Here is a 24588-nt window from a genome sequence, read left to right on the forward strand (position 1 = left end):
GGATGGTCTGTGTCACCCAAGCAATTCACATGTCCCACTGTTATCCCTAGTTAACAGACTCGAAATACCCATGCCCGCAGGCAGGCAGGCAGGCGCGCGCATGCGCGCATGCACGCACGCACGCACGCAGGCACGCAGGCCCGCGAGCAAGGCTAACAAACCTCTTTTCAGCTTCCAGCTTATCCATCCTCTTCCACAGACGATTCACCAGCGCCTCTTGTTCTTGCTCCAATGTGTTTTCCAGGTCAATCTTCTCTCGTCTCAACTAGAGGAAAAGGGAACAGCTTTACTGAGAATGCCAGGGCACTGGAGTATCTTTGGCTGGATCTCACCATGAATGTGAAAGAAAGAGCGGGCAAAACAGCTTTCGAATGACCAGGCACTGGATCAAACTAGTTCCTATAACTGTAACCACTTCAGCCAGACAGCCACCCAGCGCTATTTCACCTCCAGAATTAGACTTACTGTCTCGAAAAAAGCCAAGAGAACCAAGTAGTTATGATCACAGACCTCGAGTCAAGTATCAGGGTTCAAATCCCAGCTCCGCCAATGCTCAGCTGGAAGAATGGGAAATTACCGGATGGGAATTCACCGTTTGTAAAGGATAAGGATACAACGCCTGGGTGATGAGTTTAAGTGACTTAACTTAGGCATCGTTAATGAGTGGCATTTAGAATCTTGTGCTCAATCTTTGGTTATTTGTTTTATCTTGTTCCAGCCATCTAGGGCATAACTCCATGGGACCCTATTCTTGCTTTTTTTTTTTTTTTAATATAATGTCAATATCTTGGTTGTAATTTACTATGATAGCTTTGTGAGATGCTATTATATTTCATTCACTTTTATTACCAAAATATCTTATTACAAAATAATGATACCTTTGCACATGTATGTGTGACGGTATGCACTCCAGCCCTGCCACCTCCCTCATCTCCCCCCACTCTCATCTGCTTTGTTCATGAATGAATCCTATGTGTTTACATTCAGGATGTCAGTAAATAATGGCAGGGTTTTTTTGTTTTGTTTTTGTTTTTGTTTTGGACAAGCATTGAATGAGCCAAGATTATATAGGAAACAAAGTATTTCATTTGCGTGATGGACTGTGGCTTTGAAGAACAGCTCAAGGGCAGCAAGCAGGGTACTTCAGAAGTACTCCGTGACGAAAGCAGCAGGGAGCTTCGTGGGGTCCCAGGGCATCTTGACCAGCAGGTAAGACTGGCTACCACCTCAAAATTACTAAAATGCTGGGTGATCTGTAATGATCTCCCCTATACCCTTCTCAGGTTCTGTTTTTGTTTTAAATTCAGAGTTCCCACAACCGGTACCCTCTCACCCACAGTCAAATCTCTGTATATCAGGCTGAGCCCCCACTCCACCCCCACCCCCCAGGACCCAGCCGATCGATCGGCACAAAGCTCGTTTGAAAAGCTGCTCCCTAATTAAGTCTTTCAGTGGCATGCCCAATTCTTCACTCGTGTTCAGCGGTTCTACTTCCCACTTCGGGGTTAATTAACATTAGACTGAGAGCCCTATTATATTCCCCTATTAAACCTCAACTTCCTTCAGTGGATAAACACGGTATGGAAGTGTTTCTGGGACATGAGATCCCCCAGCTTGTCAGGCTTGTGTCTGGGGAGTTCAGAAAGGGCAAGGGGGCCCAGCTCTGCTGTGCCTCCCTCCCACTGTTCATTTGCCTATTAGAGCAGGCTGAGAGAACCCATAATCCCAGCACTCAAAGGCTGAGGCAGGGGGAGGGGCCCAAACTAAATGAAACAAAATGCACAATGAAGTAAAATAGAGGCCTCATACTGGGGAGGGGCAGGGGAAAGAGATGCCCATTAATGAGAACTCCACCCATTCACATCAGGCTCAGCTATGAGGCTCACAGAAGTTCTTCCCATCCACTTTGCAGCAGTTTAGTCTAAGCACAATTTCATCAGTACCACTAAGGGAAAATACACTCTGAACTCCAAAGATCAGTCCCCTCAAATAAAATGTGGAAGAGCGGCCTGTTAGAACTCAGACATTACTAATCACATTATTAACTCAGTCATCACACAAGAAGCTGAAAGGAAGACTTCCCTACAAGTGCAATAGACACAAAGCCTGTTGCAATGAAGCTTCTCTCAAAGTAACCTGGGACCAACAGGATGGCTCGGTGGACCAAGGCGCTTGCTACCAAGCATGGAAACCTGAGTTCGCACCTCAGAAACCACGTGGTTGCAGAGAACTGACTTCCATAGATTTTTCCTGTGAGCTCCACACACCATGGTACACACCATCTCCCCCCACACACAACACATGCCATGGTACAAACCATCTGACCCCCCTACACACATGCCATGGTACACACCATCTCCCCCCACACACACACATGCCATGGTACACACCATCTCCCCCCACACACACACATGCCATGGTACACACCATCTCCCCACAGACACATGCCATGGTATACACCATCTCCCCACAGACACATGCCATGGTATACACCATCTCCCCACACATACACACACATGCCATGGTACACACCATCTCCCTCCCACAGACACATGCCATGGTACACACCATCTCCCCCCCACAGACACATGCCATGGTACACACCATCTCCCCCCACACACATGCCATGGTACATACCATCTCCCCACACACACACACACGCCATGGTACACACCATCTCCCCCCCACATAGCCATGGTACACATCATCTCCCCACAGACACATGCCATGGTACACACCATCTCCCCACAGACACATGCCATGGTATACACTATCCCCCCCCACAGGCCATGGTACATACCATCTCCCCCCACACACACATATGCCATGGTACACACCATCTCACATACACACACACATGCCATGGTACACACCATCTCCCCCCCACATAGCCATGGTACACATCATCTCCCCACAGACACATGCCATGTTACATACCATCTCCCCACAGACACATGCCATGGTACACACCATCTCCCCCTCCCACATGCCATGGTATACACTATCCCCCCCCACAGGCCATGGTACATACCATCACACACACACACACACACACACACACACACACACACACACACACACACACACCATGGTACATACCACCTCCTCACATGCCATGGTACACACCATCTACCCCCAAATAAGTAATTGTAATTTCTTCAAAAAGAGAGGGAAGAGAAAAACACTAAGGGGGCCACCAGTTGGCTCAGTAGGTGCAATACTTACTATGTAAGAATGAGGACCTTCACTTGCATCCCCACCATTCACATGACGTGGGCAGTCTACCTGTAATCCCAGTCCTCTGGGGCAAGCTGGTCCCTGGCACTAACCAGCTAGCTGGTAGGTTCCAGATTCAGTGAGAAAGTCTGCCTCAAAGTGGAGTGACCAGAGAAGACACCATTCTCTCTCTCTCTCTCTCTCTCTCTCTCTGAAGTGCTAGGCATGCACAAGTCTGAAGGCACCACATAGCAAGACCCCACTCACACAAAGGATGTAGGGAATATAATCTATTCAAATACAAGCCCTCCATCAACCAAACACGTAGCCAGGATTCTTTTATTTTGGCTCACTGAGAAGGTGACAAAGTCTAAGAAAACAAGAGGGTGATGGGATTACCAACTCTCCAAGTCCTTTCAGAGAGGTTACAGTTGAAGGTCACCCTAGCTCAGCCCACCCCTACCACTAGTACTTTTAATATCATATATGACCAGGCGTCCATAGTGCTGACCTAGTGGTAGACCAGAACCACTTGGGAAAATAAAAGCACAGTATTTACAAATGACCAATGCTACTCAGGAGTGAGCTGTGTGGACTTCACTGCCAGAGTGGAGACTGACAAAGGTCTTGCCTCATTCCATTGGACTCCCCTTCCCTGTAAGCTAATCAAACCTTTGCATATACATCAGAACAAAGTCCACGGTAGATGCTGGCAGTGTAGAGTAGCCCGGTGGCACACCATTCACCGATTAAACCTGTGGGGACAGCTAGAACCTAAGCACAGCCTCTGCTGGTTTCTGGGTGATTACTCAGCCCTGGTGAGGGTCCTCGTACCAAAGACCACCTCTGATTCTGGCCCTTGCCTTCCAGAAAACAGTCCTGAAACAACAACACATACAGTCTAGATTAAGACATTGCCACTGTCCCCCAAGCCTTTATCTGATCAACCAATCAGCACTACAGACAGGTCCTGAGGTATCCCCTGGGCTCACAAACGAAAGCTTCATAGATGCTGACCAGCAAAGAGTAAGAGGAGGGGAAGGGTAGCCACTTTAAAGTACCAGAGATTCCAACCATCACTGAAGGTCAGTATGACCCCCAGAAGTTGAAAATGTTTCTGTGCTGAGGGGCGACTGGGGTTGGTGAGTGGGGTGAGGTAGGGTGGGTGGGTGTGTTGAACCAACTGTTCAGTGGGGTAAATAGTCCCCTGGAAGAAATGGTCATCTCTTTTCCATTTCCTGCCTTACCCAATTTTTAAAAATGAACATCTATTTTTGTCATAAAAAAAATGTAAAGGCATCTAATTTTAGAAATCTGTAATTTCACAATAGAAGCAATCCAGCAACCACCAACAGCTATCCAGCAATAAATTGGTGCTAATTTATGTGTATTAGGCATCCTTAAGTGGATCGATCACTTCCTACAAGGACAAAGGTGTGCAGAGGGTCACCTCTCTGGGAGACACCAAGAGAGTCCTGAGTCAGGCTTTATAAAACCACCTACATCTCTTAAAAGAACTTCTTCTAAAACAGTGTTTTCAACCTGTGTATCATGACCCCTTGGTGGAGTATCAAATAGCCTTTCACAAGGGTCGCCTAAGACCATCAGTAAACAAAGATATTTACATTATGATTAGTTATGAAGCAGCAACAAAAATAATTTTGTTGAAGAACTGTATTAATGGCAGCGTTCAGCATGTTGAGGATCACTGTTCCGAAATCTGCCTGCCTCCCAAATGTTGGGATTAAAAGCATGGGCCACAACACTCAGTGGAAACACACACACAAAAACAAAAACAAAAACAAAAAAAACCAGCAACAACAACAGACACACAGGTCTCCCTTCCTGTGACATCAGCACTCTATTACATAAGCTGGCATGCTGGTCCATGGCTCTCCAGGACTGTTTCTCCTTTTTGACCAAGTAATTACTGTGATGGGAAGCAGTCCGAAAACCACTGGGCATGTGTCCTTTAGCTATGTCAAAAACTCAGCGGAGGGGCTGGAGAGATGGCTCAGGGCTCAAGCCCTGAGTTAAGTCTCCAGCACCCATACCTGATGGCTCACCCCCACCCCCCACCCCGTGTATCTCCAGCTTCATGGGATCCATAGCCCTACTCAGGCCTCCTCAGTGACTCCACACAGACACATACATATAAATAAAATAAATTTAAATCTAAAAAAAAGTCACTGGACAGCTCTTACAGAAATGGATCTGTGACTGTCACAAGCATCAATTCATTTACTGTTGGGGAGGTTGGCAGTTACAGGACAACTTTCAGGAGTCTGTTCTCTCTGTAAGCCATGTAATGTCTACAGCTCAAACTCAGGTCATCGGGCTTAGTGGCAAGCTTTCTTACCCAGGAAGCAATCTTGGTGGCCCTAAAATAATGTTCTTTAAGAAAATAAAAACCGAAGAAACTTCTGGAGATGTACTGTATCCAAAAATGCAAGTTTCCTTAAAACAAAACCATTTATCATCGCCACATTATCCCACTGCACTGAGCAGGGTTGAGTTTGGTCATTCATTCATTTTCCATGTGCACAATGCTCAGAACATCTTCTCTAAGACAACCCACATCCAGCAAGATCTCAGCAGGATCCTGATATATTTCAAATGATAAGCATGTGATCTCAGGATGGCGGCTCTGGGTTTTACTGCCCTCACTATAGCACCCCTGGTGTCAATGATTTGACCCTGTGGGCCTGATCATTCAATGTGTATCACTGGATGATGAGATGTTTCCTCCTTCTCTCCTGGACAGACGATGTGGGAGGTACATCATGTAATACCATCATGTAACACCACCCATGTGACCCACATGCAAATATTACGGGATGCTACAAAATAACATTAAACAAGGAGGACCACAGTGGAGTTTTTGGACTTAATTGGGGGACGCCTGGCATCAGGACGCCCCCTCTCGTACCCAAGCTTTGGAAGTAACTGACATAGCTCCAAAGATCTGCTGTCATCCAGCATCAAAATGAAATGCTCATTATTGCCTCCAGAAAAAGGAGGACGAGAAGAGGAGGGGAAGATGAAGAAAAACTACCAACAGCAGCTGGGAGTGTGCATGTGGAAATACAGGCGCCGTCCTGCTAATATCTTTGTGGTTTTATGTATCTTTTTGTACTGTTTTCCCAATATTCTTGGGAGAGCGAGGGACTGTCATTACAATGCAAACATTTGAGTTTAATAAGAGGCTTTGAAGCTTCCATAATTTGAGACTGGTGTTTGAAATTGAGCTTCAAAACGTGTATGGAGGAGGTCATGGGATTTTATTGCCTTAATGCAGGAGGATGCGCAAGAAATAAAGGTTATTCTTCTACTCTTCGTGCTTTCAAAACACACAGCGAACAGCAGGTACCACCAGCCCCTCCCAACATGCCCCTCCAGCTGCTGGAATCTGCAAGGGCAGTTATGAATGGGATGCTAACAGGCCTTGTCTGGTTCTCACTGCTGGTGCTTTAAGATATACTTTGTTCTCCAACAAAAAAAAGCCAAGGACTTCACTCTTGTGAAAGACACAGGGACAGGCCACGGACAACTGATCTCCAGGCGACTCACCAGTGAGCCAACTCACACTACAAAATATGCACTCTGGTGGCTATGTGCTCAAGTCACTCATGGGGTGTCAGTTTGGTTTTTATTGTGAACCAATTACCTTTTGAACAACACAAAAGGCATTTTGTAGCACACAAAGAACTCGGATTCTAAGAGTAAGAATCCCAAATGTAAACTTGAATGATTGTCAGTCTTGGAGAGGGACTGGTAGGGGAGAAGGCGGGTTGATCAGTGGGGGAGGGGGCACTTATCAGGAAGGGGCTTTGATGAGGAAGGGTTGTTGGTAGGGATGTAGGTCAGGGAGCCAAGAGCAGGAATCTGGGGTGGGATACAGAGGAGGAGGTTCACAGGGAGCAGAGGTACTAATAAAGATGAGGGTGGTCAATAGGCATTGAAGGAAGACACAGGGGTGAGCAGAAGAGGGTAATCAGAATGTCACGTATGCAGGCATGAAACTGCCAGGTCACAAAAATCAATAAAAAATATAATGAAGATGAAATCTTTTCCCAAGGACTCCGACTGAAGTCCTATTGGACTATGTAGTTTCCTGCAGCTGTAGACGACACTCGGCACTGGCCTCCGAAGCTGGGCTTTTATCAAGCCCATGAGTCACCTTCTGGGACTAGGAACTGAGGGTAACACCAATGGACATTGATAGCACCGAGGCCTGGCCAGGCCCTGGGACAGCTAAATGATTCACTGCTAATACGAGTTTATGTCCTCAAAATCCAGTTGCTACAGCCCGTGTCTCTCCATACCCTGTGAGGGAGAGGAAGGACCTGTTTATCACCTTCACCAGCACGTCTGTTGTCAGCATGGCTGTGCACGGTCAGCTGACAGTGGCCTGCCTCCTCTCCCACTCCTGCCTGCCAGGACATTTGCTTCCCCGAACAAGACTGGACATGGGTGTCTCTCTCTAGCTGGTCCAGGTCTGTCTTTTCTGCCTTCATCTCAGTGTGTCCCAGTCCAGTCTCTTCTGCTGCCTGGTGGTTGCTTCCTTCCATGGCAGGTGTCCACCCAGCATTACTGACCACTGGGGACCACGTGTCATCCCAGAACAAGATTCCAGGCCAGGAAACTCCTGTCATCTTTCCTGGGAGACTGTGACAAATGTGACAGACATGAATTCATATAGAATCGTGTATCCAATTAGCACAACGGAGATACAGGCAAAAACAAAGTCCAAGGAGACAGGTCACACGGACATCAGAGGAGAGAAACCTTAGAAAGTGAAGTGTGGGTGAACAGGCTGTGAAGGGGTGAGGTGTCGGTTGCTTGTGTTCCTGGAAAGTGGGTAGCTCCAAAGACCCTAAGGGACAAGAAACGACTTTTCTTCTTTTATTAAGATTTGTTTTATCATGTGCGTTCACACTTACGTATGTGCAGATGTAGGGGCACTCGTGTGTAGGTGTCCATATAGGTCAGAAATGGGCGCTGGATCCCTCAGAGCGGGAGGTACATAAAGGTGTTTGTGAGCTGGCTACCTCACGTGGGTAATGGGATTTGAACTCAGTTCTCATGATTAATCAGCAAGGACCGCTGAACCATCTCTCCAGCTCAACAACCTCCACTGTTTACTGGCAGCTGCTGTGATACTTGTCACTAGGAACATGATCATGGGGTCAGCACAGAGTCTGCCCTACTTGACATTCTAGGGAGCTTACGATATAGAAACAACTGAGCCAAGTGTGTGATGTTACGAGATGCCTGGACAACATGTGCAGATGCCTGGCTCACTGAAGGACAGACTGGGAGGCGTAATGGAGCACGGAAGACAGTGTTCTAGGCAGAAGGAACAAGCTCAAGAAAGTTCTGGAAACAGCAAAGTTTCTGACACATCAGAGCATGCTTTCCCACCTGCAGGTCTCACAGCCTGCTGCTGGACTGTGAAAGGGGTCATCTTTTGTGACCTGCGCCTTCCAAAACTAAGGCAGGATTGAAGAATCATCACTCAGCGCCTGAGTGCCTACCTTCTCAAATTCACCATAGTCAACACACAGTAAGTAACACAACAGGCCCTGTGCTGGGCTATCGAGTGAGCTGATTCCTCCTGCATCAGAGGAGTGAGAGATGGTCCATCCACATGGAGCGTGGAGGCGGGGGTGGGGGCGGTAAATAGTCCCCGAAACCCAAAAACTAGACATTATGCCCCTTTCACAAAAAAAAAAAAAGGGTCAAACTGCAGGCCTGGGGTCACAGGACTCATTCCATAAGGGAGGAGAATGGACTCCAGGGAAACTTCTGGAAGTTACTTTGGCTGAAGAGCTGGCATTAATAGTTGTTAATCAAGTGACTATACCAACCCAGAATCCACCCTTCCCACATGGATTTGGAGAGAGCAGAGACAACTCACATAAGAGTAACTGACGGAGTTACATGGGGTCCATTGTGGGAGGGAGGGAAGGAGTGAGGGATGGACAGATAGAGGGAAGGCAGGCATTTAGCCCACGGCAGTGTGAGCTGAGTCACAGGACTGAACTTATACCACTATTTTCCTGCTTCGTTGATGGGGGATGTCCTTCTGTAGTCTAATACATGTGTTTCTTATTGGTTTATGAATAAAACACTAATTGGACAGTAGCCAGGCAGGGAGTATAGGTGAGGCTACCAGACGAGGAGAATTCTGGGGACAGGAGGCTGAGAGATGCCATGTAGGTGCTGAAAGAGTAACATGTTGGAGCATTCTCCGGTAAGACATGGCCATGTAGAAATACATAAATTAATAGTTATGGGTTAATAATTAAGAGAGGACTGGCCTTAAGAAGTCTGAGCCATTAGTCAAACAGTTTCTAATTAATAGAAGCCTCTGTGTGTTTATTTGGGTCTGAACGGTTGCTGGGTCAGGAGGAACAGAACCTCCATCTCACAGAGTTACTTGAGTATCTATGCTGGATGTTGGACAGCCACTGATTCTCTCTTTCCCTGGTCCATTTTGTGTTCCTGTAACAAAATACCCAATGCTAGGGTATGGTGAACATTTATTCAGCATACAGTTTTGGGTTCAGTTCTGAAGAGGGCCCCCGGCTTGCATCTCAACCTGGCGCATAGCGTCACAGTAGAAGGATAGTGGACAGACAGATGGGAAACCAGAGATTGGAATTTGCCTTGCTCTTTCACAATCCAGTCTTTCTCTAACACCAGAACCACACCGTTCTGAAGGCATCAGTGCCCTCACCGACCTAATTCCTTCATTGCCACCCCTTGAAGGTTCCAGGCCACGCCAGCAGAACCAGGTTACCACACTGGCCACATCCGAGGCGCTGCACTTCTCATGAGACAGTTTTCTGAGCCAAGCGCAGAGAAGGCCCTGGTAACTGGGGAGCTGGGCTTCAATTAACAAGCTATCTTGTGACTTGCCTGGTAGACAGGTGAGGACAATCTTACCCAGCTGACAGTAAACATTTTTGGATCAAAGTTTTGTTTTTAGATAAGGGGAAAAAAAAACCAAAACCCTTCTAAATGTTACTGTCACCTGAGAAAATTCGAATAGCAAGGAAAAGACCAAGTTGTCCATCAAAGACCTACTGAGAAGGATTCACAGGCAATGGGCAGTGTTTGCTAACAGCACTAAAAGTATGTCGGCAAGACCAATCCAGTTCAATACTGTGTTCAGTAAAGACCTAGCAGGTCTCCATTATTTCCAGCATCTGTTCAAACACCTGCTTATAAATTCTCTTTGGCATTAGCATTTACAATAGGAAGTAAACCCTAACTAGACAGTTAGGAACTTTGTAGGCTGTAGAAGTTGCGTTCCCTAGGGGACTAAGAACATACTTCCTTGTCTGGAACACCAAGACTGGAGGATGTTGCCCTCGCCTGTCATGTGTGACCTGTGTAACAGAAGAAAGCTTGGTGCCTGTCTCTCTCTCTCTGGTTCCATCTCTGAGAAGGGAGCCCAAATGGGTTGGGTCACTACAGGCCAAACTCATCTGTTACTAAGGAGCAAGTCCCAGGAGCCTCCGCCTCTGCAGAATGGTCTGGCGGAGGTGCAACAGGAAGGAGAGGATACTGCCATGACTTCTGGAAGCAGAGCTGATGTCTCACGTTCCCACAGGGTTTGACGATGACATTTATCTTTCCAACAGCACGGCCTTTCAACTATGAACTCACACGCTGCAACAAAAACACCAGCAGCAGCTTTGATGGTCTAGGAACCTTACTCATCAGGCTGTTACCTTCCCCTGCCTTAGTGGTGAAGAAGCCAGGCTCTGCATCTCAGAGAAGATCAAACACACTACTCATTAACCTGTCACAAGGAGGTCCCGACTTTCAATGTGACCAGCCAACAGCAAGGGCCTCATAGAGGTGAGGTTAAGTGTGGCTTCCAGGAGGGGGAGCCCAAGAACACGGCTCATGGCCAGGTAACCTGTGCTTATGAAGAACAGTGAGGCAATCACAGTCCAAGCTGCACCTTCGAATGAACACAGTACGGCCAATACAAAGTTCTGCAGAACACCTTCCAAAAGCCCTACACCTCGGCTTCAATTCACCAAGTGTACATTATGCTAAAACTATGTTTTGTACAATTTTGGATAGTAACCATGTAACCTAGCAATTTTCATTCCTAGGTAGGCTTAAGGCCATAAAAGTTAGAGTTTCTTGCTGTTCACAGAGGGGAACCCCCCCAAAAAAATAACTGTACACGAATCTTTGTAAAACACTGTAACAATCAATCCAAACATCTCTCAGATGATGAATGGAAAAGAAAGATGTAGTATACCACATACAGTGGAAAATTATTTGACCAGAAAGGGGATAAAGTGGGCAGACATGGGACACTATGCTAAACGAAGGGTATCTGTCTCAAAACCCCACGTTCTGTATGATGTTAGTTGGAAGAAAAGCATAAAATACACAGATCTGTCTACAGTCCAGCAGTTACGGGATGTGGGACAGACAGGTAGAGGGTACAGAGCCTCTGTCTGATTCCACGAACTGTTCTAAGGTGACTGATGATGGCAGGACAGAACTGTGAATTACATCTCGATAGAACTGTGTCTAAATGGGGGGAGGGGGCGGGGCTGCAGCTTGGGCTAGCTGTTGAACGCCCACTTAGCATGCAGAAGAAGCCCTGGGTTTGATTCTCTGGGCTAGAAACTGGCGGCAGGAAGACCAGATGTTCAAGGTCGCCCTCAGCCGCAACAGCGAGTTTGAGGCCAGCCTGGCCTACATGATATCCGTCTTCAAACACAGAAACAGAAGCAAAACCTCAACAGAGGAACCAGATTTTGACACCTGGTTCCTTTCACATTAATAGCAGGCCCTGAACACTCCAACCCCCCTCCCCCAACCAGTGTTGTCTTCTAACGGGTAAATGACAGCTCTCTTGTGCTCAAAGCCACACTGAGGACAGCTCTGGCTAACCATAGGTATATGGGGCCACAGGACGGAGCACCCCACCCTCCACCCCCAGCAGCAGCAGCTATGTCTACAACAGTGGCTGACCTTCAGAAAAAAAAAAAAAAAAAACAAAGGGACCCACCATTGACGGTAACAGGCCACGCATAGCACATTAACTGCACACATTGTGCCAAGCCATGCGGCCTGCAACAGACGGTATAGCATCCCACAGAGACACACGGAGACAACCACTGAGTTGACCATAAAGCTGCTCAGGTGATGTCGCAGTGGCTCAGAAGAAACCCGAACATCCTTCCCAAACACTGGTGAAGATTACGTGCAGGGTAAAATGATGCAGTATAGTTCTTCACACCTAACCACCCAGACCCGCCCACCAGACTGCCAGAGACATTTTAGACAATGTTACATCTCTCCCCGTTAATTAAAATAGAACCTTGACGTGGCTCTCTCACATTCCCTTCCACCAAGAGGCTCTCTGCAAGGCACACTGCTGGACCCTTTCCTGGTAAGATGCAAGCTCGCAGACCAAATGTGCACCTTGGGCTGTTACCTAAGCCTGCCAAGAGACCAGAGCCTGAAAGCCAGTGGGTATGACCATCCGTGCTCCAGTCTCGCCTTCACACCCCCTTTTCGTGTAAGTTCCTGAGACTGAAATGCTCCATCTTGCAGCAAAGGTAAACAACTCAAAAGAGCCTCAGAAAGGCCCCGAAACTGACCAGATTCATTAGGCCCCTCCCTGCTAGAGCCAGCATTAAAATAGAGAGTTCCCCCTCAGACTCAAGGAAGCAAAACTGTAACAAACCAGCTGCCTGAAGAAGCAGAAACCCCGCCACCTGCCTGGGAGTGGTCTGGACTAAGGACACTCTCCAAACCTGCTGTGCAACATTCTCCAGTTCTCTGGCTTTTGTGAGCTGTCACCCATGCTGGGGTAGGCCTTGGTGACAGGGCTGTTTTTGAGTCATTTCTGCTCCTGTAACCCCTCACCCGTATTCCTGGAAGCAACCTCAATAGAACTCACTGGTTCACCAAGTTGCACTTAGGTGGTGCCCATATTTTGGGCTACTGGTGAGTTTCCTATGCGGGGTGAATAAACATGTGTGCTGTGTCCCCCCTGGAAAAGTTCTGTCACCTCCTTTCCCTAACTCCCCAAAGCCTGAGACCACAGACCTTTCCTGCTGTCACTAGCTTACTTTCTCCACCTTGCCACCAATTTGACACCTGGGGAAGGGGTCATAGCTCATGAACACATAACAGGCTGAAGCCGCTTAAAATACGGGTGGCTGACATCGTAAGATCCCAGTGGAGATTGCCCAGTACTAACATTGTCAGACTCCACCTAAGCCACCTGGGTACCCCCCAGTTAAATGGTCTAGACACCTGGGACCTGTATGGTGCATTAAGACACAAATCTTCAAAGGTATACCTTGCAGAGCTGCTTGTCTCTCGAGGCAATGCAATAGGTAAACACTGAAACAAAATGTTTTAAAACTGAGGAAATCAGTTTTCCAAAACTTACAGAATGCAGCTACACTTCAAAGCTGATAATAGAAACAGAGTACTCTAGATATACTTAGGAAATAAGCAGGCCCTGGAAACCAGATTTAACATAGAAGGGATGAGGACATTTTTAAAGAAACCATTTAGTCCCACAAGACCCAGGAACAACCGGTCCCCTCCTTAGACACCTTTGTGTAAGGAATTATGTGATACCACAAGAAAAAGAAGTCACCATCGGCTGAAAACACCTTTCAATTCCATCCTGGCTTCAACTCAGGCAAACTGTTAACTAGAGCTATAGAGTATCAGACAAATGGGTATGCACAAGGATGGACAATCAGAAAAGATGTGGACTGTGACAGAGGTCAGAGGGCTAGCACAAGTGTCGCTAAATCATTACACGATACTTGACATCTGCAGGATGGAGCTGGGAGGGCTTAACCCACCTGCTCATCTTTCTTTGCGTGGAAGCCCAGAGCCACACACCATGGACAGTCTTTTAGGTCATCTTAGGGAAATCTCATATTCCGGCTACTGAGTGAGAAAAGGCACCAAAGGTCACAATGCCTGGGACATAATGGCCTGAACGGAAGGATGACAGCTGCCCACAGCTGTGTATGACATCAGAAGGAGGACCAGTATGTGCTTTTCAGGCTAGTTCTGGAATGGACACCCACACTAGCCTGTCAGACAAGCAGATGAGTCCCATTAGATCTTTTGTACCTCCCAGTCTACGTGTTCCCTGTTTTGTTAATGGAGACCCTCAGGGAAGTGAGCACAGTTTATCAGGACGAACTGACCAAGTCATCCTGTCAGTCTATACAAGGCTAGCTGAGTGGAGTCTGCTCCTGTGAGAGTGTTAGAGCTGTGGGCAGGTGTCCATTGTTTCTTCAGAGCCACTCTTGACAGTAGCTTTTGGTCCCCACGAGCCTGGTGGAGGATTGACACAGAAACCATCCTAGAGTTAGAGCCCCACCCCCCCTTCACAGAACAGGAACTTGACGCTTCCCGCTATAAATCAGGATCACAGCTCGTGAAACACGCTGTGGTTAGCGCAAGAGAGCATGTGAGAGGATGAACAGGACACGGTAAACTCACCAACGCTCGAAATACGGTCCCCACTGTGGGGGGGACGTACTGAAAGGAGTCTCTCCCCTCTGCCCCTCCATGCCTGCCCCCCCACCCCCCCACCCCCCAGGGGCTAGAAGGGAAGGCAGAGGCAGCAGGAGCTCACCTGTTCTAAGGTGAGCTGCTTGGAGATAGTGTCATTCTCCAGCTTTTTAATCTTCTTCATCAGCTTGTTGACCTGAAACTCCTGTTCCTGCTCCAGGTGCTGCTCCAGCTCTGCTTTCTCGTGCTGCAGCTGGAAGGGAAGAAGATGGTGCGGACACTGAGCAACTCAAACGCCACAAATGCCAGGCCAACCAGGGCTTCCAAAGGCTGCGCCAACTGGGAAGCCACGCACAAACACAATGGGGCCAACCTGTGCTCACACATGCACAACTGGTGGCTGCTTCCTTGTAAACAACACTGGGCACTATGCAAAGAGCAAATATTAAACCATAATTAAACACTCTTATCTATTCTAAAAGAGTTAAGTGGATGTCTCTAAATGAGGATGGATTGGGACCCCCTGGGACGAGAGGAGAAGGGCACTTTAGAACATGAATTTACTGGTGTCTCTTTCAAGTTATACATCATGGACAGAAAGACTAAGGACTTTGGGCGGCACACACATGCCAGCTATGTGGAGGTCAAAGGACAACTTTCAAGAGGAGGTAAGTTCTCTTCTTCTGCCTTGAGACTTGGGATTGAACTGACGTCATTGAACTTTTGTGACAAGTGCGTCTGCCCGCTCAGCCATCTCACCGACCCAAGGAATTTTCCATGTAGAAACTTCACACTGCCAATCATTAAATTAACCGTAATCTACTCAGATTTGCATCACATCTGTAGAAAGAGATGTCACAATCCAAAAATACACCTAGCAAATTATTCGGAATTACGCTGTTTCCCAAGGTGCACGTAAGCAGGCGTTGGCAAAAATCAGCAACATTAGTTTTCTTTGCATAATGAAATCATCCATCACACCTCCTACGTCTTGCTAAAGAACCCAGGGTGTGGGGGAGGGGAAGCAGGGTGGAACCTCTTATGTATGCAATTAGAAGTTAAAGCTACGGTGCTACAAGTAAAAATTATACACAATTTAAATATAAAACTAACCTTCAAAACCAAAAGGAAATTAAAGAAACCCAGGGGTTGCAGGGGAGGCCAGAGTTCTCACTGATAACCAGCCATGATTTCCAGTACTCCCATGGGTGGATGGGGTCAAGGAGACTCAGACACAGTCAGAGTCATCCCTCTGCTTCAGAACCCAGGAACCTAAGCAAAAGCTGCTACAAACAACGAAGTACACAAAGTTTAGCTTCTCTCACTCAACAGTATGTTCTGCATGAGCTGGGGCCCCTCACACTCACCTCCATTTTTATATAGAACACAACAGCTCACTGAACGGAGGGCAATGTACCTGGAAAACAACAGAACTCCGGAACCACACCCTGCTCTTGACCCCATCCCTCAGCAAACCCAAGACACTCCAGGAAGGCTGCCTGCAGACTCCGCCCCCAGGCGTTCCTAGAGACATGTTTGGCATTTGGAGAGTCAGATGATTAAATCAGAAGAAGAAGAAAAAAAAAAAAAATTAGGCCAGCCATCCTTCCCTCAGGAGGATACAGTGGGTTACTGGGAGACCCTGGCCAGGTCACCCCAAAAAGGACACACACTCTCATTTGGCAGGATTTCTGCTGCTTGGGAAGTACATACCCTGTCTAAAGGCAACTTTTCAATCTGAGGTCATCTTCCACCATGGGAAGTGTTGACTGAAACAGCTGCTCCTGTTCCCTCCCTCCCCAAAAGCAAGCTGGTCACCCTTGCAGGGACCCAGACAAATAACAAAAAGCAGATGTGAGATGAGGCTTACAGGGATAAATCTATTCTTAGCTCATTCTTGAAAACTCAGGTTCTGCAAGACCATGCTGTAATTAAAACTACAAAGTGGACAGAGCCTGGGAGGAGACCCTGAGTGCCAGACCCTGAAAAATAAGCAAGGGTTGTCTTCAGCAAATACTGCCGTTCTAGACATGTGGAGTGCAGGTACCATGTCGGTGGTAAAAGTCCACTGTTAAGATGTTCCTGTGCCTTGAAACAGACTAGTGACATTAGGCCTGTCTGTGAGTTAAGGGCAAGAGACACTTAAGTCTTAAACCCTTTAATCCATCTACATAAAGGTGTTTCTAAATATATCCTCCGACACCTTTTTCAACTGTAGACATTTTATTAGCTAAAAATGGCTCCTTTAATTTTTCTTTCCTTTTTTTTTTTTTAAAAAAAAAAAAAAGAGTATCATTGCTTCTGCCCCAGGTAAATTAAAACAATAAAGAATGGAATCTAGCACTGAAGAGCTTCTGGCCCAACCAGCATCATCTGTCAGAGAATGTTAATCCGAGAACAGGGAGGCTCTGGCTGATGGCAGGAAGTCATGTTTAGACAGATGTTCTGCTGTCAATAAACAGTGAGACATTTCCGTTAAAGATGGCATGGTGAACTTGGAACAAAGGCTGTATAAAGGCTCTGCAGCTTCACTTTCCTCAAGGAAAACTGGATGATAAAGCCACCATTACCAGGACAAGGTCCCCAGGTTACACAAACCATTTGAAAACTTTCCAGCTACCCCAAGCCCTGACTCTGCTGGAGGTTCACAGTTGCCATTGTGCCCCAAGGATAGAAAAGAATCAATCAGCACAGCTGCAGGTCCCTTCTGCCACCTCTCAGGTGACAGGCAATTCAAAGCAGGGCACGGGAGTTTCTGAGAGGAGGAGGAGGAACAGAAGAGAAAACATGGATCCAAGAGAGATGTAGAGGAATGGCCTACACCCCACAGTGATGTGATGAGATTTAAGACAGAGGGGAGCGGAGCATGGAGGAAAATGGAGCGGTGCAGGGGCACAGACAGTGATTTAAAGAACTACAGGTTGCCTCAGATAGTCTGCCTGAGGTAATAAATAATAAATTATCCATTTCTGGCAGATTCAGGCTGAGTACCCCTAACCAGAAAGCCCCCAAATGCTTCAAAATCTGAAACTATTTGAGCACTGACAAAACCCTACAGGTAGAAAGTATGTTCTGCCTTTATGGCAGAACAACACTATGGGGGCACTCAACACTAAAACCACATCCAGGCTGTGTGCAATATTCACACCGTGTGATGAAAATTCAATACACTTTGTGACCCAAGTGTTTCAGAAAACAGTCCTCTGCCAGGTTCAGGCTGCACAGCAGTGCTGTGGGGTCTTACCAGTGTCACCCCAGGACCCAGCTTCCTGAAGAAGACTCAAGGTGCCCCACTGAACAGTAATCTGACTCTGTGTGTACAAGTTCCTGTTCCCTACTGATATCCTGAGATGACTGACAGCCCAGATGGCCACAGCCATCTGAATGGAGACCAGGCAAAACCTACCACAGGGCAGTAAATAGAGTTAGTCACTAGACTGTCACTTCCTTGAGAAAAATATCCCCAAATGCCTGAGGACATTCATCGACTCTCAGTAACCCATTTTACAGCCCTGGACTGAGAGGCAACTCAGACACACACCATGAGCTCTGGATTCACTGTGAGGGTCTCTTACTTAAGAGCCTGCTCTGATTTCCACCCCCAGTCGTCCCCCCACCCCCATGCACAACAGTTCCTTCATGTCTCTCTGTCCTCCACCACATGAATTTAGCCTCTACCACGGCTGTCAAACACCCTCTATGGCCCAGGCTGGCTGAGGTTCTTAAGAGATTATATCAATGGACATCCCCAGAACCACTGAAGACCTCAGATCTGGGGCTTCAGCGGATCTGGTTCAGCAGATGCTTGGTTAGGTTTTCTATTGCTGTGGTGAAAACACCATAACCAAAGCAACTTAGGGAGCAAAGGGTTTATTTGACTTAAACCTCCATATAGCTGTTCATCACTGAAGGATAACAGGACTGGAACTCAAGCAGGGCAGGAACTGGAGGCAGGAACTGATGCAGGGGCCATGGAGGGTGCTGCTTACTGGCTTGCTCCATATAGCCTGCTCAGTCTGCCTTCTTACAGAACTCAGGACCACAAGCCCAGGGATGGTTACCACCTACAATAGGCTGTGCCTTCCCCCATCAATCACTAATTAAGAGAATTTCCTACAGGCTTGCCTATAGCCTGATCTTATGGAGGCATTTTCTCAATTGAGGTGCCCTTTTCTCAAATGACTATAGTTGGTGTTAAGTTGCTATAAATCTAGCCAGCACAGCAGACAAGCCCTGATACTCCAGTGCCCTCTTCAATGCTCTAAAATAGCCGCCTACTAACTGCAGATTGAGTCCAAAGATATTTGCATAATCTTCAAATCCTTCTGTAATCTAGTCCAGTCAGCTCCTGGGCTTTCCTCCACACTTAGTACAGGTGACAGCATGAGATTTAATACCCCGAGGCAGAAATAGATGGCCCTAGATAAGGGAGTGGTTGTAGAGGCAAATCTTGGGCTGGTGTGATAGCTCAGTGGGTGAAATACCTGCCGTGTAAGCTTGAGGATGCTGTTGGCCTAGCACCCAAGTAAAAACCAGAGCTTGGGGAGGGGGTGGGAGGAGTGGACAACCAGATCCCTGAAACTCAAAGGCCAACTGAAGAGCTGAATCAAAGAGCTCTAGGTTCAGTGAGAGAAGCCAACTCAAAAATTAAAGTTGGCTGAGAAGATGGCTTTGGTGAAACAATCGCCAGAACCCATCATGTAAAACTACCAGGTGTGTGTGTGCGTGTGTGTGTACATCTGCAATCCCAGTGCTTGTAAGAGAGGTTCGAGGCAGAGGCAGGAAAAGCCAAGAAACTCTGGCTGGGGCTAGCTAACATGTACACACAGCTGCGAACAAAGAGACCTTGTCTCAATTGAAATGCAAGGCACAGGCCAACACTTGTACAGACAGACATGCTCACATATAACACATTAAAAGAGAGGGATGGGGGAGGGAGAGGAAGGGAGAGAGGGGGAGGAAGGGAGGGAAGGAAGGAAGGAAGGAAGGAAGGAAGGAAGGAAGGAAGGAAGGAAGGAGATAAGTGAAGAGCTTTTGAGAGAGATACCAGATACCTCTTGTACAATTCTGGCCTGCATACACACTCCTGTACACATACAAAGGTATATACATCTGAACACACAGACTACACATATACACAGAAGCAAAGCCCATGTCTTTTTCCCTCAGTCTGTCTCTTGAAATTATAAAACTTGGAAACCACTCAGGGCTAGGGATAAAGGTGACAATACTGGTAGTCACCTGGCCCTGCTCCTACTAGAAAGTGGCTCTACTTCCACGTTGTGTCCCTGTCACTTTATACCTTTGCATGCAGAGCCTGACTCCCACATCCTAAATTTCTAACACTGGGGGATGGCTCAAGACATGCATGGTGCCTATCCCTCATGGCCACCTGTCCCTCGGCACAATGTGCACTGTCCTCACACTGCAGTGAGCACACTGTTGGCTGTTACTGTGCATTTTAGTGACAGTTCATGGCACTTTTAGCAAGTGTCCTTCTAAAAGTAGGGAATCTGCTTGAGGGCTCAGTCCCACACTTAGCACCTTGGGTACCTCGCTGCATTTATTTGCTCTCACTTGGCATAGGGAACTGTGGCCCTTGCACGGCACAGGACATAAGCTTGCCTTCATAGGCTAGCAGACAGCCAGAAGCCTAGCAGGTAAGGGGAAAACGCAGGGTTCCAGTCGAAGTCTCTGGCTTCAAACCCTTTGCCCTTAGCCTTGCCGTAAGCAGCTGCCCACACTGCATTGCCCTTAAGGGCAGTGACCAGGACTCTTCACTGCAGAATATTTCCAAAAACCTCACACAGAGGCTGGATGAATGATGGCACCCACACTTTGTGTGCACTGTCTACCCTAGAATGAGCCTCAGGATGAGTGAAAACAACTTAGTACGTACAAAAAACACCGTTATGAGGGTACCAAATCAATACCAACAACAAGGCTGTGATGATAAAGCAAGAGGCTGCTAACGAGGCGGCAAAATGCAAGCAGTGGATGCCACTGTCCTCTCAAGAGCCATCACACGAAATGACAAATTCAGGCTCCCCAAAGCCCCATGTGCCTCTCCCTGACCATACCCCTCACCAAGGTCCTCAACCCCCGATTCTCATGGTAGTCACTTCCTCATATCCCTTTATTTCCTCTTCTTTTTTCACCACCTGGACATATTGAGACACCAGTTTTGTCTGATTTTGTGTTTTTACCCAGCTTCATCTGTTAAATGCACTTGTCATAAGTTAAACTGTGGCTCTCATTTTTATTGCACTGAATGTCTAACTAAATGTGTATGCCATGTTCATCCTTTACTGGTCATGGACACAGGGTTATTTCTAGTTGGTGGTTCTTAGGAGTGATAGTCCATAGAACCTCTCCTCCAGGGGTTGTGTCCCGTGCAGACAGGGTGACCCTGAGGAAACAGTGTGGCTGCTGTATCACAGGGAGGTATACGTCCTCATGACAATACCTCCAGCCTTACTAGCCCGGATGTTTCCACTGAGCCAGGGCTTATGGCCAAAGGCCTGTTTTCTCCATCTATAGTCTAGACACCTCTACCAAGCATCCGACCTTCTATGTCAACCTACTCTGCCAGCTGCTTTCCCACTTTAAATGATGAAATGCTTTTCCAGCCACAGAGGCCCACACCTGTAGGTCTCCTATGATCCTCTTTTGCTTGAAAGGTGTTCCTACCAATGGCTGCTGATGGCTAAAGTGCATCAGTCGGGTCAGCCATCTGTCATGACACACGATGCACGTTTCCAACCAGAAATAATAATGCTCCCCTCCTTCTCATAAATCCAGCAAGCTTTTGCCCTGGCTTTACCTGAAGATTTTTATTCTCCTTAACCTTTATTTTCCCTGCTATCTCCTCTAGCTCATATTTTATGTCAAAATTAGGACGGAGAAGCTCCGGACACCTGGCATCTTTCCAGACTCATACTAACTTAAGGATGAATTGTGTGTGTGTGAACACTTGTGTGCAGACTTTCAGAGAAACATGGCAATGTTGGGATTTTCAATTATTTTTATTGTATGTGTATGGGTGCTTTGCTGACACACCACATGTGTTCAGCGCTCATAGAGGACAGAAGAGAGTTGGATCCCCAGGAACTGGACTCGTAGACAGTTGTAAGCCACAGTGTGGGTGCTGGAAATCGAACCCAGGTCCTCTGGAATTGCAGCCAGTGCTCTCAACCTCTGAGTCCTCTCTCCAGCCACTCAGCAATGATTTGTCACTAAAGAGCTTTATCGCTCTCTCTAGTCCTCACAGCGATCCTGTTCTACTGAGAATTTCCCAGCCGGCATGCTATTTACAGGGGAATTGGATTTATACTTTGGCCACTGGTGGGCCTGGGGCATTTCAAATGCAGTTTAAACAATCTGGCAGCTCCTTGCTGCTGTTTTGTGAATGGAACTGATTTGCTCCATGGATGGAAATGAAAACCAGACAGAGATGAGAGTCTGGTAATTGGGAACGGGGAGCAAGTAGAAAAACAAACCTTCCAACTGTTTTGACAGCTATAATGTAAAAGCAATCTCTCCTGCTCAGCATTATCTCCAAACACCACTGGCCACAAAGACCACAGGTCCAGCCAACCTAATGAAGAACATATATCAAGGTCTCTTCACTTCCCCCACAGGAGGCAAAGTTGGCATCTGAATGGATGCCAAGACATTCCTGACCTTGGCGACCCTGAAATTAACAGTTCCTTTTTATCACTGTGTGAGGTGATTTTTGCTGCCTGCACAAACTAAATAAAATTCGTTATCACCTTTGTGGAAATGGCCTCAAATCCTAGTGTGCATCTTTGGAAAGGATGGACTACAAGTCTCTGCCCATGTCCAATGCCTAGAGACACACTGGGCTACTCAGAGGCATAATGCTTAAGGGGTTCTGGAGAAAATACAACCATCTAATGATACTGGAAGGAGAAACAACTTCTCTGCTGCCCAGACTGGTAGTCTGAAGGGCCCCTCATCTACTGTGACATGAACTTGACTTTGTTTTTAAAGGCATCTCGGGCAGGTGTGGAGGCATACTCCCTTCAGTCCCTGGAGGCAGAGGCAGGCAGACCTCCACTGGGCCTCAGCTAGTAAGTCTCTGATACTTGGGAATCCCTTTGAAATATACATTAAGAAAATGTCCAATACCAATAGAAACCACACTGTCCTATAAACAGATGTCCGTGGCCTTTCAGTGAAACATGCTAAGCACTGGAGAGCAGATCAATTCTACCTTGTATCTGTGGCACCTACAACTCTTTTCATTTCAAAACACTGTCAATGGGAGCAAACACCTCGAAAGCCATATCAAAGTAATTACACAGTTGGAAAAGCCTATTGGCATCAATTACTCTAACAATCTTCCAGATGGAAAAAGTTTTTCCCCACTGGGTGGTTCAGAGTTTGAGTATCCAACAAAGGACCAGTTTAATTCATTAAGGAAATGAGCCTAGAGAGTGAGGATCAAATGCCAGACAGTTCATTCCTGTAGTTATGAATCCTCCGACTGACCAACAACTGAGGCAGGTTCTTGGGCTTGTGCATGCCTAGTGGATTACTTGCTGTGATGAAATACGTGGCTCATGGTTTGGGGGTGTTATGTTCATCACACCGAAGGGTGTGGCAGTGGGTATGTGAAGCAGCTAGTCCCACTGCCTCCTCAGGCAGAAAGCTCAGCTCACTTTCTCCTTCTTGGTCCAGGACCCCAGCCCGTGGGAATGTGCCACCCAATCAGGGTAGGTCTTCCCTCCTTGGTTAGACCCGTCTGGAAATGCCCTCACAGTAGATCTCCTATGCCGATTCTAAACCCTGTCAAGTTTTCAACTAAGACCAACCATTACAGCTGATAGCTGACAGGTTTATAGAGCTATAAAATAAGCCCCACTTGGAGACAAGCCAGAGACACCCACCTCCAAGCAACACACTACTCACTGCTTTCAAAATCCCAAGACCTAGTAGAAGATGAGGCAATGGGGGTTTATCAGGTAAGAGTTTCAGTTTGAAAACATCCTGGAGATGGAGGGCAGTGACATCGTCGGATGTTAATGTAGGTACCGCCACTGAATTACACCCTCAAAAATCAGACTATAGGTTTGTCACAACATTTAAGCAAGTAAATAACCACCCTAAAGGTCTAAAAGCCAAGCCAAGACTCATGAGACACTGTCTACGAACATGCTAACCATCCCTATATCCAAAAGCAAGAGTCTAACAGTGTGTCTGGAGACATACCTGCTCATCACACTCATTACTGTGACTTGAGGCAGACACGAGACACTGTCACATGAGGTGGACACAACACACTGTCACATGAGATCTCAGGCTACTTTTCGGGGGAGGGGTCAGTTTAGTGTGTCACACAGTTCAAACACTAATCTATTTTCTTTAGAAAGAAATAATGGGGAGGGGTGTGGATTTAGGTTTATAATATAAGCATATTTAGGTCTAAGGATTATGGAAAGAGCCGCTACAGTTTTCCAGGGTAGAGCTGAATTTGTTAAACCGCTGGGAGAACGCATTTGAAGCCCAAGCCTTGTCTTGTGCCTGGCATTTGTTCTGCATACAGCTCTTACATTTTTTTTTACTCTTTTTTAATATCTTAATCGAAGGGGACATCGATGTTAATTGGAAAGGCTATGGCAGGTGAATGGGAAGACCAATTACAGCAAACAACAATGACCTCTCGCCCCAGAACTGAATCTTTACAGAGAAAACAAATCTCACTAATTGTGTGGTCAATCACTTCAACCAAACACCAACAACAATGGGAGTTCAATTAAAAAAAAAAAGAAAACTGATGACACAGCGAAACACGGGGGAAACAAGCTGTGATTG

At 47.0% G+C, this 24588-nt stretch overlaps 1 protein-coding gene across 1 annotated transcript in view; it reads right to left on the reverse strand.

Moving 5' to 3' along the window:
* Ccdc6 (coiled-coil domain containing 6) overlaps window positions 1-24588 on the reverse strand; it is a 98552-nt gene that overhangs the window by 25881 nt on the left and 48083 nt on the right. The window contains exons 3-4 of the mRNA XM_027395104.2: window positions 14876-15004; window positions 162-265 (exon numbers count right to left, since the gene is read on the reverse strand). Of these exons, the coding sequence (XP_027250905.1) occupies window positions 162-265; window positions 14876-15004 (233 nt within the window). The remainder of the gene's footprint in view (window positions 1-161; window positions 266-14875; window positions 15005-24588) is intronic.

This window comes from Cricetulus griseus (genome assembly GCF_003668045.3).
Source record: "Cricetulus griseus strain 17A/GY chromosome 1 unlocalized genomic scaffold, alternate assembly CriGri-PICRH-1.0 chr1_0, whole genome shotgun sequence".
Classification (NCBI taxonomy): Eukaryota; Metazoa; Chordata; class Mammalia; order Rodentia; family Cricetidae; genus Cricetulus; species Cricetulus griseus.